The 16,040-nt window shown below is 34.4% G+C and overlaps 1 protein-coding gene across 5 annotated transcripts in view; it reads left to right on the top strand.

The window, feature by feature from the left end:
* WAPL (WAPL cohesin release factor) overlaps positions 1-12,301 on the top strand; it is an 85,540-nt gene extending 73,239 nt beyond the window's left edge. For 4 of the 5 annotated variants that reach the window (XM_031956737.1, XM_031956735.1, XM_031956734.1 and 1 more), the window contains 8 exons: positions 553-629; positions 1,743-1,918; positions 2,288-2,403; positions 2,735-2,896; positions 6,764-6,971; positions 7,500-7,588; positions 9,409-9,504; positions 9,844-12,301. In XM_031956737.1, coding sequence (XP_031812597.1) covers positions 553-629; positions 1,743-1,918; positions 2,288-2,403; positions 2,735-2,896; positions 6,764-6,971; positions 7,500-7,588; positions 9,409-9,504; positions 9,844-9,909 — 990 coding nt within the window. In that variant the 3' untranslated portion in view covers positions 9,910-12,301. The remainder of the gene's footprint in view (positions 1-552; positions 630-1,742; positions 1,919-2,287; positions 2,404-2,734; positions 2,897-6,763; positions 6,972-7,499; positions 7,589-9,408; positions 9,505-9,843) is intronic. The other variant, XR_004232566.1, reaches the window with a different exon arrangement.
* Positions 12,302-16,040: the final 3,739 nt, after the last annotated feature.

Here is a 16,040-nt window from a genome sequence, read left to right as displayed (position 1 = left end):
CTTTTTAGATCTCAAGTAAATTGCTTACCTGGACCATCATATCTTCATTTTTAAAGTTAGGGGATTAAATTAGATGGCTTCAAAGATTCCTATGAATGTATATACTAAGAAGTGTCATTTTCTGTCCATCTGATTTGAAATTGAGTGAGAATGGTTGCTTTTAAAATAACAATAATATTAAAATAATCCATTTTATAAAATGTCTTGAATAACACTGGGGTGTTTCAAAAATGATTTATTCTCCAGATTATTTTATTTCATTAATTTCTAAAAAGTCTAATGTGGACACAGCATCTTGCACATTCACAGGGTTAAATCAGTGGGCTTTATGAGACTCTGAACTTTGTTTTATTGTATTTTTATACTTTAACACATGACTTTAACTTAGTTAACATCCAACTAACTTATCTAACTTTGTTAACATCCATTGTAGATTTTGAATTTGTTGTCAGGGGAAGGTAGGTTTCAACAAATTCTTCTGTTTATCTAGACAAATGCAAAGCAAACCAAATCTGTAATATTTTATTAAATAGTACATTTTTCTCTTTTTAGGTAACAGTGCATAACCCAGAGAATCAAAGCTACTTGATAGCATACAAAGATTCACAGCTTATTGTTTCATCAGCAAAGTAAGTCCTAAAATAAACAGAAGAAAGCGCTTTTTAAATAAGAAATTGTAGGGTGAAAGAATAAATTGTTAGTTTATTATTTTAGCAATTCTCTTGTGATCAAACTCAGCAAATGCACTGATAGGGTTAAAAACCCTTGCCTGGCTATTTTTGAGTCCTAGTTTGTTGTCACTGATTGGAATGGAATTCAGACCAAATCCCATACATGTATTCAAGAGACTTGTTTTTCAGCTCTTTAATTGTGCTTTGTAAGCCAGGTTGAACTGGCATTGTGCATCCCAGGCCAAGTGCTCCTCAGGCCTCCCTGCAAAAGATAAAGCTACCAGGACTCTCCCTCACAATTCCCATTGCCGTCCTCAGTCACCGGTCTTGCATACTGACTTCATGTGCAAAGTGCAGAAAGTAGACAGGAAAGGGTATGGACTGAAATGAAAGAGGAGTCATTTTAGAAAGGCCACCCTAATGGAAGCTTCAGAAAACAACCTTTAATATGTTAGGAAGTAAAGATTTGAGTATTTCTCTGAATATAGTGGGATTAATCCTTTTTTCTTCCAGTCTGATTCTGTGCCTTATAAAATCTGCTGCTAGTGAAATGTATATAGTACTTGAGACATATTTGATAACATTGCTAGGTGCTCCTAGCCAAAATGATAAGTATTATCAAGACAATAACTAAAGTGTATCCTAAATTATTCTAAAGTATATTTTGATTATTTTTTTGTGTGTGTCACAGTTGGGTGTGAGGGGTAGGCATGTGGAATTCTTTGTATTGAATGCTGAATCTGTAAGGTAGCATGTGGGATTATGGGAGATAGCTTAAGAAGAAGTAATTCTTGAAAATGAGGAATTGCATATATAATAACCCATGTAAAGACTATGATAAGATGAGTACTTTTACTATCCTCGGGGGAACTGAATAGTTAATCCAAATTTAAGATAAATCACAAAGTTGAACAAAAGGATGTGTCTATATACGTGTGTGTGTGTGTGTGTGACAGAGAGAGAGAGAGAGAATGAGAATAAAAATCTGTTTGAAAGAAATTCATATGAAGGTGTAATTTTAGAACATTAAAGTGAAATGACTTGTATGATAGCTAATGTTTTTCTTTTTAGAGCTCTGCATCATTGTGAAGAATTGATACAGCGATATAACCGCGCAGAAAATAGTATTTGTTTACCTGATAGTAAGCCTATTCCCCACCAGAATGTAACTAACCATGTGGGTAAAGCAGTGCAAGACTGCATGAGGGCCATCATTGGTGTGTTACTCAATTTAACTAATGATAATGGTAAGTAGTCTTTCCTAATTAATAGTATACTATATTACATTTTATAGAAAAAGTAAATTATTTTCAAAACTTTTATTCATTTATACAAGAATTATCAGTAACCATAATAATCAATAATTGTCTTTTGGTTAATTATTAGTCATTCTAGAAATAAGGGAATTTTCAGAACCAGTCCAGAAGATGAAGCAGAAATTTAGTATACGCAATTGACGTGTCTCATATTCAGGGTTTTGAGTTATAAAAGGGTATTACATAAAAACTTAGATGTCCTGGCATCCTAATTTTAATACCCATTTTGAAAACATTGATGCATTGTTTGCAATAAAGGAACTGATAACTAAAAACCTCTTGCTTGCAAAATTCTTTCAGAATGGGGCAGCACCAAAACAGGTGAACAAGATGGTTTGATTGGCACGGCAATGAATTGTGTGCTTCAGGTTCCAAAGTTCCTACCTCAAGAACAAAGATTTGATATCCGAGTGCTGGTAAGAAAAAAATCCATTTTTCAAAAACATGGAGAAAACATGTTTTCAAGTAATGGAAGGAAAAATGCTTCCCCTTTGAAACCTTCTGTCAGTGAAAATGTCAGAGATTCTTATTAGAGTTTAAATGTGGTTTTTAAAAAATTCTCCTAAAAGCTAATGAAATGTTGGTCTAAATTTGGAATATAATTATTTTTTGGTTTTGATAAAAATACAAATTTCAGGGTGACAAAATATCAAAATAATTGTGCTACAGTTGGCCAGAAATTAAAAAGAATACCTAGACTTGAGTTTTAATTTCTTTGTTAAAAAGAAAACCTTTTTATTTTTGCAGGGTTTGGGTCTACTAATAAATCTAGTAGAATATAGTGCTCGGAATCGGCACTGTCTAGTCAATATGGAAACATCAAGCTCTTTTGACTCCTTCTGTGCCGGAGAAGGAGATGATAGTTTAAGGATAGATGGACAGATTCATGCAGTTCAGGCTTTAGTGCAGGTAAGTGACAACTTCAGACTGCAAAGCAGATCTTATCAGTAATTTCTATTAAAATAAAATTTTATAGAATTTTCTATGTTGCGCCTTAATTTCTTCATTTGTTATATACATTTAAGCATTTTGTGGAACTGAATTAAATATGTGTTGGTCTTGTTTTAATTTTTCGATTTTTAAGTCATACTTTTTGTAATTGAACTGTTCTTACAAATGGGATAGCTGAGCTAAAGTATACAGTGTGGTTGATTTGAACCAATAATGCCAGTTTGGGTTTAAATATGATAATTGTAAAGTTTCGTTTTCTTTGGATTCTAGTCTCAAGCCTCAATGTTATTAATAGTTATAATTAATTATAGTAGAAAGAATCCTCTCTGATAAAGTCTAATGATACTAGTTTACATGCAAGCTCTGCTTACTCTCTTGCTTTGTGACTTTGAAGAAAAAAAAAAAGCCACCACTTCCTCTTCTGTAAAATGAGGGGGTTTGAATTTAGGTTCCTTCCACCTCTAAATTCAGTGGGTATCTGGGAGTGTGGGGGTGTTTTTAATTTTGATTACAAGACAATATTGAGCAAGAAAATTTCAATGGTTCAAGAAAACTCAGGGCCTATTAATTATGTGGCCTATTAGACGGCCACATAATTTTCTTTCTGTATTAAAAGCAATGCTTTTTACAGTTAATTTTTTTGTGTTTCCTAAGTGGATGATCTGTAATCACTGTATTGTTTCCCACTGAGACATAAACAAGTACTAAATACCTTTTATATGTCTTGTACTGTGATAAGCATTAAGTGAAGAAATAGAGTATCTTGTCCTGCTTAATACCAAATCTATTATTTAGGCCTGAAGAGTATGGCTAAAGTATGTTGTTGTTTAACCTAGTTTAATCTGAGAAAACACATAGAGGCCTTTTCCTGCTCTGCAGCCTGGAAATAGTAAATTTTCCTTAGGTCTCTTTTAGAGTTTTACTTGTAAGCACTATAGGATAAAATAACAACTTTAATAATAAAGGTCTTAACAGTTTTCCCTGATGCTATTACCAGGAAGTAGGCCTTTTTCATAGTTCCCATCTTTCATCTAACTTGAGTTCCTTTTTTAAAAATTCCTCAAAGTCATTCCCACTCAACTCCCTATTCTGGCTGAGTTCTCTGGGAGTTTTCCCAGTTACACGCCAATAACCCTTTTAGAGCTTAAGCAAAATATAGTCTGTTCTTTCTCTGTGAAAGTTATTGGAAGCCAATAGGTATAAATTAGTCAAAGTTAATATCACAATGTGACTTACAGACTGATCAAACAGTCATCTTGGGTCATTCCTTTACAAAGTGTAATTGAAAGTAACTTGTGGGTTTTGTCTCTTCCCCCATCCCTAAGGGCTTAAAAGATTTGTTCTAAATTCAAATAATACAATGCAATGAAATTTCAACTTTAAAATTGTTACAATGCAGATCTTACTAGTCACATCTGGATTGATGTTCATTTTGCAAATGGTGATCTTCAGCCATTCTTTAGGAAATGCCTTTTCTGGTCTGGACCCGTTTGGTCCAGAAATAGCATGATTATATGCAAATGCCTTGACTTATTTCATTCAGAACTTTTGGTTCTGTATTTCTGATAGCATTTTCCTTTTTAAGGCTGGGATCTTAAACTGAATTTTAAAAATGCATTTTATGACCTTTTTTTTTTTTTTTTTTTAACTACAATGAAAGATTATTGTTTAACCTGTGTTATTTACACAGCAGGACTTAATACCCACAAGGCATTTCTTCCCAGGTGATCCCCTGAATGAGGCTCACATGTTGCAGCATGGTATGGAAAGAGCACTGGACTAGGAGTCAGAAGACCTGGGTTCAAGTGCCAGCTCTGCCACTTACTAGCTGTGTGACCTTGGGCAAGTCATTTACCCACTCTGAGCCTCGGTTTTTTGTTGTTGTTTTTTTTTTTTTTTTTTCTCCTCATCTGTCAGATGGTCATAATAATTCCCGCCCTTATCTACCTCACAGAGTTGTGAGGATTAAGTGAAGTAATGTATATAAACACTTTTAATAGTATAGGAGGCCATATAAACATGTCAGTTTATTCTTGTGTTTTGTTGTTACTTAAGATTTTAAATCTTCTTACTCAGTGACAGTTAATTACAACAGCTGTTTGAGAAAACACTAGTAGGCTCTCCAACTCAAGTACTCATTTTTGCTCTAAACCCCAAGGAACTTAAAGGAATAGTTCGTTTCCCCTCATTGGCAGAATCCCCAAGATTAAACTATGGGGTAGATAGCCCCAAATTTCCCTATCCTTCCCTATTTAATCTTTTTGTTATGAATTAATTTAAATCTTTTGTTTTCAGGCTTATTGTCAACCTTCTTGTCCTCTAAAGTGGTTGGTGTACTATAAAGAAATCAAATAGTATTTTCTTTGTCCTAAAATAAGACCTTTTCATTGTCAAATTATTATTTTTTTATTTCTGTTTTTCCAGGATTGGGTTTAAATGTCCTTTTTCTCCCCTACAAACTCTTCCTGGATTTATAAACTGTTTGTCTTTCCAGTTTGAGGAGTTCTGGTTTCCTTAGTTTCTTCTCATATGGAAGCTAATCTCACCCTTTGGTTAGTTTAGTTGATTTTAACATTTCTAGTTTTATTTCTTTCTTGCGATTTGATGACCAGAACTGCATGTGGCATTACATCTTTCTTTCCAAGTATATTCTATGGGGTACTGTTTCCTCCCCCACCTTGTTTCCATTACTTTTGTATATAATTATGCTTTTGCCCCCTTTAGATTGTTTTAGCATCAAATGCATTGAAGCTACTGTAGAAAAATCTACTTCAGTTTCTAGATCCCTTCCCTAACTCATAGCTGATAGTTCAGGAATCATTATCTATAAACAACTGGGGCTATTCCCCTATTCCCCCCTAAGTACATTATTTTATACTTGCTCAAAAGGAAATTTATCTATTTTTCTACATTATTACAATCTTCTAAGATCTTTTGTAATTTGCCTCCTTTGGTTTGGCATCAAATCCTAGATGAATTTTAATATCTTATCTTTTTTTATTGTTCACTTCCTTTCCCAAGTCATTGATAAAAATATTAATGAGGTAGATCCCCAGGATAGCCTAGTGATTATCCATTAAACCCCTGTTTAGTCTTGTCCTTTTTTCTGTTTTAAGGCAATTCTCTGTCTTTCAAAAAAAAATTTTTTTTAAATTAAAAACAATTCATTTCAGTCATACCAGTAATCAGTGTATTTATATAGAATAACTTATGGGGGAAACAACACTTAGATAAATGACATCCACTGGTTTTTCTTTATCTGCATGTTTATTCCCTCAAAAAATTCTAACTTTGTCAAGAATGATTTCCCCATAAAGAAGCCATGTTGCCTTGCTACAGTAGCTTGCCATCCTTTAAGAATTGGATAATACTTTTTTTTTGGTCTGGTCCCATTTATTTCATAAAGTCTAAGCTTACTTTTCTAATGTTTATCGTGTCTTCTCTTTGATTCTAATTGATCTTGCCCTGCCTTAGGAATGTTATTGTGACCTTTCAGACTTGCAACAACAAAAATTCATTGGTTTTCAAAAATAACACAAAAAATGAATTGAGAACAGATCAGTGCTGTTGCAGTATGGTCGACAATACACAAAGTGTGGGAGCATTGTGCTATTTATAATATGGGGTTTATTTTTGGGTTTTGCCCTGATGTTATATAGCAGGAAATCAAAGGAAAGTATCTCAATATCGTCATTCTTTTTCACCACTTTAGTACCTTCATGGAATAACTTTATTTTAAACAATAGGAAATCTTTTAAATGCATGAATACATACTGGTTTTTAAGTGTGATGTACTTTTGACTATCTTTAAACTATTTTAATCAGTTATTCCTCGAGCGTGAGCGAGCAGCCCAGTTGGCTGAAAGCCAGACAGATGAACTGATCAAGGAAGCTCCCACCGCTCAGCATGATAAAAGTGGGGAATGGCAAGAAACGAGTGGAGAGATTCAGTGGGTTTCTGCTGAAAAGACAGATAGTAGTGAAGAGAAAGAAAAGAAGGAGGAGGATGATGAGGAGCTTGACCTCAATAAAGGTCTGTGAGAAGGATGAATGAACACTTTCTTCTATTTTGTTTTAATTTTGAAAATATTTACATATATTGCCAGTTTATAGTTTACTCTCAGGTCTAACAGCATCTTTACAACTTTGTGGCATAGTACATGACAAATGACAGCTCTGGGGTTTTTTTTTGTTTGTTTGTTTGTTTTAGTATGGAAATTAAAGCTAAGGTTGAGGTAACTTGCTTATGGATCACATATTGAGAATCCTAATTTGGTTTCTTTTTTCTGTAGCCTCCCATTATGCCTGACTTCTGTAATCAGTTTGGAGTTGTACTTAATTGTACAACTTGATATTGCAGCATTGAAGTTAGAAATGTTTGTCTCCCTGTTTTGTTGTTGAGAAAACATTTATTTAGGCGGCTTTAAAAATCGTGAGGTCTGAATTGTAATTGTGAGGGGGGAAAGATACTTAGATACTAGTTAAAGTTTTTTGTTTTTTTGTTTTTTTTTTAAACACAAAATACTATTATTTTCTCAAATTATTTTTAAATACTTTTCAGCCCTTCAACATGCTGGTAAACATATGGAAGACTGCATCGTTGCTTCATACACAGCACTGCTTCTTGGCTGTCTTTGCCAGGAGAGTCCAGTAAGTTACACAGTTCAATTCTTTCGAATTGGCAATTTGACATTATTTGGGAGTTTCACGTGGTGTTTTTTTTTTTTTTTTTGCCATTTCACTGTGAAAAGAGATAATTTAGTTTCTTTATCATCAGTAAAATTTTACTAAAAATACTTTGTCATTTTGTTCCTGTTTGTGTTGCAAAAGTAGTATGTTGATCACTAACAAAGTGAGTCATGTCTTCACAGAGGTTTAGGCATCATGCAAAAGATTAAAAAGAACCAGGAAATTAGTCAAGGAACTTTTAGTCGTGTAATATGTGAAATGTTCAAGGAAAGTCAAAAAGGATTCAAATCTAGAAGGAAGAGGCAATATTTTCTTCTATAATTGCATGAATTTGTTATTTTAAATTGAGCTTCATTTCTTAAAAGTTTTCTTCATTCAATCACCAAATCATATTCTTATCTTTTGTATCCTTTAGTTTCTTTCTGTATGCATTGGCACCCTCACTGGGCCAGATTCGTGTCCCCGACATATAAATTACTGCCACAGTAGTTTTCTGGTCGGTCTCTCTCATTTCTCCTAGCTTTCGTCCTTTCTGGGATACAGTGTGAAATGATGACCCATTGTAGGCTTAGTAACTGTCACTGAATCCACATTGATAATAGACAAAACTTTAAAATTGCTTTGCCTAGGGTTCTCTTAATCTATCCTTTTTGCTCGATATTCTTTCTCTAAAGCCAATCCTGCTTTGATTACTTCTTTACCTTACTATGTAAGGTAAGGGGGGGGAGGGGCGGCATTTTTCCTTCTTGCTCAACCCATAACCCTCTTCTCTTCCTTTGTAAAATATTATCTAAAAGCTCTAGATTTGGTGATGCCTCTATCTTGGTGATGATTCTTAGTGCTCAGTATCATCTAGGAATATCATCCCTGTAAAATCTTGAGCTTCTTAGGTTGAGGAATTATACTTCTTGTTGTTGTTTTTTTTTTTTTTGGTTTTTTTTTTTTTTTTAGCTCTCCCGGTGATTAGGAACTTCTTATTTACTGAATTATATTACTAACCTCTCTCCAGTGAATAAAGAAGTCATTAGTTTGTGTTGACCAAAGGTTTGAGGGCCTTAAAGAGAAAACTTTAGAGGCAATGTCAAATAAGGCAAGTAAGAAGAGATGAACAGAAGAATTGCATGGCAATATAGTACATGTTGGCTAGACACAGGAATGTTTGTCTTTTTCCAAACGGTAAACATTAAATGCCATAGATAATACCTTGGACCTGGAGTTAGGAAGACCCAAATTCTAATCCAGCCTCAAGTATTTAGCAGCTAGGTGGGTCATTTCACTTTTCTTCCTTTGTTTCCTCCACTATAAAATGAATGGGAAGAGGAAACTGCCAACTAGTTGCACTATCTTTGCCGAGAAACCCCCAAGTAGTTGACAAAGAATCGGAAATAGTTGAGCAACAACCATAACATGTGCGGGCACTGTGCGTAATGCTGGGGCTATGGAATTACTTTTTTCACCTATTAAAACCAAGCCCCTTCATGTAATCTTAAGACTATTCTGAAAAGATTTTGTTTTCACTCTTCTTGTTCCCCTCTCCCAGCATTCTGGATTCTTATAAACCATAGACCTATATGCTAATTGTTTTTTCCTTTTTTTATCTGTCAACCTAGCACCTGCCGTTTGGGGGGAACCATTTTGTATTTCCCAGAAATCTTGAGCTGATTAACTAGCAGGGCTTTTAAAAATATGCACAGATCATGTAAAAGAATTACATGAAATGTAATTTTATTTTGTATATGCAGATACTTGTAAATATTTGTCAAATTAAAATGTTTTCACAGATCAATGTGACTACTGTGAGGGGGTACTTACCTGAAGGGGACTTTTCAATAATGACTGAAATGCTCAAAAAATTTCTCAGTTTCATGAATCTTACCGTAAGTAGCATATATTTAAAAGTGTGCTTCTCCTTTTCCTTTCTTAGCACCTCATGGACCTTTTAATATTTAATTTGTCAGTGCAAACTAAAATACTGTGGGCTATGATAAGGAATTAAGAGAAACTTCAAAACAATTAATTCCTTATTTTAGACTTAATTGTATGTGTGGTAAATTCTTCATCTTGGGGACTCTGTCCCTTAAAAATATTTTTCTCATCAGAGTGTTAAATTGAGATTGGACTGCATCTTTACTAACATAGTAAAATGGGAAGAAACTAAAACTCTGAATGCTTAATTTAATTCAGATCTCTGGTTTCTATTACTCTCTTGCCCACAGTGTGCTGTTGGAACCACAGGCCAGAAATCTATCTCTAGGGTGATTGAATACTTGGAACACTGCTAGATAACTTCATTTCCGCTGTGGGCACTCACTCCTGCTGGAGTCACCCTTAGACAAAGGAAGAAGTCATGAAAGAAGTCCTTAAAGAATACACCAAGAGCATTCATCTGTGTCATTCGTGTTCGGATTTTAAAGCTACTACCTGGTCTCTTAATCATGCATTCTGCATTTGCTAAATGACAGTTACTACATCAATCTGCAACTATCAAAAATGAGGGGTGAAAGGTTCTGATGAAAAAAAATTCAGACTATTAATGATGTAGTGCAGTATTTAAATATCCATATTTTGGCAGGATTTACCCTTGCTCCCTTCTTTTCTTGCTTTGTCCTGGCAAGTATAAAGGCAAGAAAATTTGCTGCTGATAATGCAACTGCTGTGTATGTTGAGCCACTGTTATCATGCCAGCCAGGTGCAAAAGCAGCTTTGCTACTGAGTTATCAGACAGGTGTTGAAGTACATTCTGGACAGCAGCATAACTCCTTTCTTGAGTCTCATTTGCTTTTGCTTTTTTGTTGAATGAATCCAAAATCATAAAATAAAGCTTTTGTGTAATTTTGTGATTTTTAACTACTGTCTATATTTAAAATTTGTTGGAATCCAAAGAGGCAAGAATTGGATAGTTTATTTTTTTACTCTTGACCAGGTTCAAGTTGTTGGACTATTTTTCATTTCTAAGACCATCCTAAACCATAGAATATTACATACCATAAAATGTCATAGTTCTAGACGGCATGCAAGAAAATAAGCAATCCAACAGTTTGAAAAGGAATATTATATGAAAATGCAGTAACTCTAAATGTTGTGCCCTGTTAAGGATAAAATGAAATATCATCCCAGGGTAGTTTACACTTAATTATAGGTTAAAAAAAATCTTTGAAACACTATTCTGTTTCAAGGGCGGACTCTAGATATATTTTATAATGCGCAGTACAGTAGATATAAAGAAGCTAAAACACCAATGGAATTCATGTTTCCAGATAACATTTCTATTAGTATATTCTTCTATAGAATGGCAAAATCAAATGCATAAACATAAAGCCTTAAATTGCTGATTTAGAGAAGATCTTTTGTCCAAAGTCTAATTCATAGCAAAGCATGTTTGAATACTTTCATCGAACACAAAATCTCAGAAAATGCATTTTACATATTTATTTAAGTTTGGAACATGGCAGTGATTTCTTGCTTTCATTATTATTCAGACCAATAAAACTTGATAACTTTTTTTTCTTTTAAATTAAGCTGGTCTCAAATATTTGCAGGCTTTCCAGAGATCTATTTCATCAACATTTTTTAAATACCTATATAGGTAATTATATCATGTTTCTTCATTGGATTTATAAAACTTGAAGCCATAAAAAAAATATGAGTTCGGTGTGTATTGGGGAAAATAGCTGAAAGTCTAATCTTTTACCATTTAGACTTTGTTATTTCCTTGTATAAAGTTACAAATCTCTGCTCTTGTATCAGTGCCAGCTGTAATTATTTTGAATACAGTGGCTGCCTTCTATGTCTTCCTATTTTTGATAATGCAGATTGTTGGGGATTCTATAAGGAAGTAACTGATTAGAGGCAAATCCTGTTTTGCTTGTTTCTTCTTTCTCCTCCCTTTTCTCATCTAAGAACACATGCCAGTGTAACTTTGAAAAAAAAAAATGAGGTCATGTTTGCCCTGGATATAAAAATTTGAGAACAAATTGATTTAAAATATGTATATGAGTAAATGATGTTCACAGATAAATCAGATAGATACTTTTTGTCTCTTTTGTTTAATTTTAGAATAATGTTTTTTTCATTGATCTTTGGATTTCAGAAAACATGTAGGCTAAAATGACTAGTGGCAGATGGTAAGAAATAATGAGAAACTTAGAAATAATGAAGAAAATCAGGGCTAACTCCATTTCTCTGTTACACTGGTAATCGTTTTGAATGGGAATTGATTTACCTCAGTGTTTAACAGTTTGTTTGTTTTTTTTTTTTTTTTAATAATAACCAATTGTCAAGCACTGATAGAGATGCAGAATTGGATGGGGGGGGGGGAAGGAGGGCAAAGTGGTCACCTTTGAACTGCAGTGCGTTTGTGTGTTTGGGACCCTCAGAGACCTCTGCATTCAAGGGTCCTTGGGGCTGACTTGCAAATTAACTAAAATTTTAAAATAACTTTTTTTCCATTGTAAATATTTCTGTAAATACTCTCAATTGGAAATTAGAACAGTAGAGTACTTTTCTGAATCCAATCCTATTTTTATTTTATACAGTATTTCTCAGCTGTGATCTTTGGAGCAAAAGCCAACGGCAGGAAAAATAGTTTGTACCAGTTTCATGAAGTATGTCTTTGGGTTTTTGTAAATAATTTTAACTCAAATAAAATTGCTACTTTCAATATATATACACATATATATGTAGTCTTTAATATAATGTCTTTCTCTAATATTTTATTAAAAGTTTCAACATTTCATTTATGTGTAACACACGGGCCATCTACAAAAATGTTATTGTCCTCTTCTCCCTCCAATTCAAAAATTTTATATTTTAGAGAGAATTCTTTAAAAAATGTGTTTTCATTTCCCTCCTTTTAAAAATATATTCTGAGCATAACTATTGGGGTGGTGGATTTTTTAGTATCAAAACCTATGTAACATAATTCGTAATAACTTTCAGAATTTGTTGAACTTGGCCATTTTAATAGAGATGGTATGTGCTATTTAGTTATTATTCTATCTTCTCGGCTATCACATCTGGCAAACATGCCTTTCTGTGAGAGCTAATTCTAATTTCATGACTCAAATTTACACAGCTCTTGAAAGTTTCAAAATACTTTTCTCATATCTGCTCAGGTACATAGTGTATCATTAAACCTATCTTGAAGATGCAGAAACACTTAGTAACTTGTACTCCAGGCATAAAACTCAAGGTTTCTGTGACAATTGCATTTTAGTCAGGGATAAATAAAAGTATCCCACATTTTTCATATTAACAGAGTAACTTGACCAAATGGATAACTACTTAAATAAAGGAAAAGAAAACTAATCATCTTTTAAAATCACCTTTTCTGCTAGTTTCTAATTGTTAGATTAGATTTAAATTTATTTGTAGTTTTTAATGTTTGCTTTGTCTTTCTGAATCTTGTATTGTTCATCATCTCTTAATCCATAAATGATTGGTTTTAGCCTCTTCCCATCAGTGAACATCTAGTTCTTTGATAGATAGCACTGATTTTGGGGGGAGAAGAGGAACAGGGCATATTCATGTAGTAGCATATGTCCAAGTCAGAGTCGGGGCATCTTAGTGTAATTCCAAATTTCTTTCCAGAATGATTGGATCAATTCCAGCTTCACAGTGTAAAGCAGTGTATTCATGTGCTTTTCTTCTCACAGCTTCTCTTTTTGCTGTGAAGTAAAAATTAACAACTTCTAAGCACCAAGTTGTATTTTGCCACAGTTGTTTTGGATGACATAAGGAAGAGACAGTGGAAAGGAAGATTGTTGGAAAGGCCATTCCAGTTATCCAGGTGGGAGGGATTGGCAGAATGTGTGCAACAATTCTAGGGACAAGTAGAGTGCTTTACTTTATATGAGCTGTTAATGTGCAGAAGTGGGAGCATGTGGTCACTCTGAAGTGGGAGTTAGAAAGTTTCTGAACAGAAAGTATTTACAGGCAGATGGCACAGTGGATAGAGTACCAGACCTGAATTCAAATATGGCCTCAGATACTTAATATTCCTAGCTGTGTGACCCTGGGCAAGTGGGTTAATCCCATTTGCCTCAGCAAAAAAAGAAACAGAGAAACGTATTTAAAGGTCCCCCCACGTTTATGATTGGAGAAGGAATGTTTGAAGAAGCAGTGCTCTGAGGTAGTAAGAACCTGAATTTGGAGTCGCTGGATAGACCTCAGTTCAATCCTGGTTCTCCTTGGGTCTTTGAACTTCACCGCACCTCAGTTCCCTCATCTGTAAAATGAGATGACTGGACTTGAAAGTATTCCTCACATGCTGATCAGGCAGTCATGCTGTAACTCTCTCTTGTGAGCCAAATGTTAATTGGGAGAAATGGAGTGTGTTGAATTGCTTTTGAAATTACGAAGCCATCTTTCTGACTGATGTGAAAACTTGTCTTTTCAATACTAATATTAGTGTTGCTATATGGAAGAATATTCTTTCCAATTACAAGTTCCTCCAAAGAACTGTGAGCATCAGATACAGGGGCATCACCTGGTCAGACTAACATGAAATCAACAAGAACTCTTAAGGAGCCAGGCCCTATATGGTAGGAAGAGAGGAAGACATGTGGCCACTATAACTCGCGGCCTCATACCAGCAGTAAATATAGAGATGAAACAAGTACTCGGGTAGGAGTGTCCCAAATTGTAATTTTTCTTAAGGTGGGGTGGGTGGAGAAGACAACAGTGTAGAATTAAGTGTTAGGAAAAAAGTTTATGTTGGGGGCAGTGTCTCTTGGATTTGTTTTGAAAAAGTATTTTGATAACAACTTGTGTGTATTTGATGCATTTTTAAAAATTATTCTGAGGAAGGTATTCATAGACCACAGGATTAATGTATACACAGAAATTAAACTAGGATTTATGATTAGAGAGTCTAGGATATAATACCTGTGCAGGTGACACGAGCAAGTTGCTTATTTAAAATTTTACCCAGTTACATTTAATACAGTTTTTTTTTACATTAAAAGTTTTTGAGTTTCAGTTTCCTTCTCTACTTCCATCCCCCATTAAGAAACCACATGTGAAGTTATGCAAATCATTTCCATAAAAATTGTTGTGACAGAAACATGGGTCTCTAATCCTAATTGAAAAAGAAAAACCAAACCACAAGAAAAAGTTTAAAAAGAGGGAGAAGAGAGTTTGTGTATATGTTTCAGTCTTTATTCAGACACAATCAGTTCCTTTTCTGGGTATGGATAGGATTTTTCAGTCTTTCAGAGCACTTGTGAATCATTGTACTGCTGAGGCATTTATTGTTGGGTCATCCCAGAACATTGCTATTACTTTGTATATATTTTTCTTGAGTTCATGGAGGATTTACCAGTTTTTTTTTTTTTTCCTGAGAGCATCCTGCTCGTTATTTCCCATAGAACAATAAATAATATTCTATAACTAATACATACTACAATTTAGCCATTCCCCATTTTCACTATATTCTTTGCTTCCCTTAGGCAGGCAATCAATTCCTGTTCATTTTCTTCTGCTCTCGCTCTTGACCTTAGAGATAACGATTGAATTATACACACTTCTAAGTGCTCAAATCCCATACCACTTTTTATGTATCATTAGCTCATAGCTAGAAATCTCTCACAACTGAATCCCTTACAATTCTGTTAATCTAATCTCAATTGAGCCTTTTTTATGCTGGCAATATTCTTGTTGCATCCTAGTTAACTTAGTTTCTTGCCCTGTAACTTCTTTTCCAAAACCCATTTCTCCTAGAGGATAAAGGGGGGAGAGAGAGAGAAGACATACTTGACAGGAGAGTGTTGTACATATAAAGAGGCAGCAGAAAAGCACTTTTAACATCTGCACTGTACTAAGCCATCCTTGTTTTATAGTTGAGGGAAACACCTAGGGAATTGTCACCCAGCTAGTAAGGATCCAGGGCCATTTGAAACTGGGTCTTCCTGACAGATTTCAAAGTCCTCAGCAGCTCTAGACTAAAGCTGCTTAATTAACTTGTGGGTTGTGAACCCATATAGGGACCACATAACTGCATGGGCGGAAGGGAGTCACAAAATTATGATTTAATACAAGTAAAAGTATATACTTATTTTATATAGCAGTATACCCAATGTTGCACAAAAATTTCACAAGTAGAAGTTTTAGGAAGCCCTGCTCTAGGAAAAGAGTATGGACCTGCAAGGTCAGGCTGGCACCAGATGTGAAGGACTGCAAAATTGTAATTAATGCTAGAGGTCATAGGGAACGCCCATTAATGTCTGTTTTCAATTGGCGGCATCCTTTTAGAGCCAATATACAAATACAACATACAGCACTTAGAGATATGAAAGGCATTTTAGAAATAAGTCGGTTGGGCCCCTTGAGCCACCATTGATCTCCTCTTGGAAAGATTTCACTTGGTTTCTCGTTTGCTGTTTTTTATGACATTTGATTTTTCTGATTAGCCAAT

This window comes from Sarcophilus harrisii, chromosome 2, assembly GCF_902635505.1.
Source record: "Sarcophilus harrisii chromosome 2, mSarHar1.11, whole genome shotgun sequence".
NCBI lineage: Eukaryota > Metazoa > Chordata > Mammalia > Dasyuromorphia > Dasyuridae > Sarcophilus > Sarcophilus harrisii.
The sequence above is the reverse complement of the archived record's forward strand: the minus strand, read 5'-3'. Positions and strand labels throughout refer to the sequence as shown.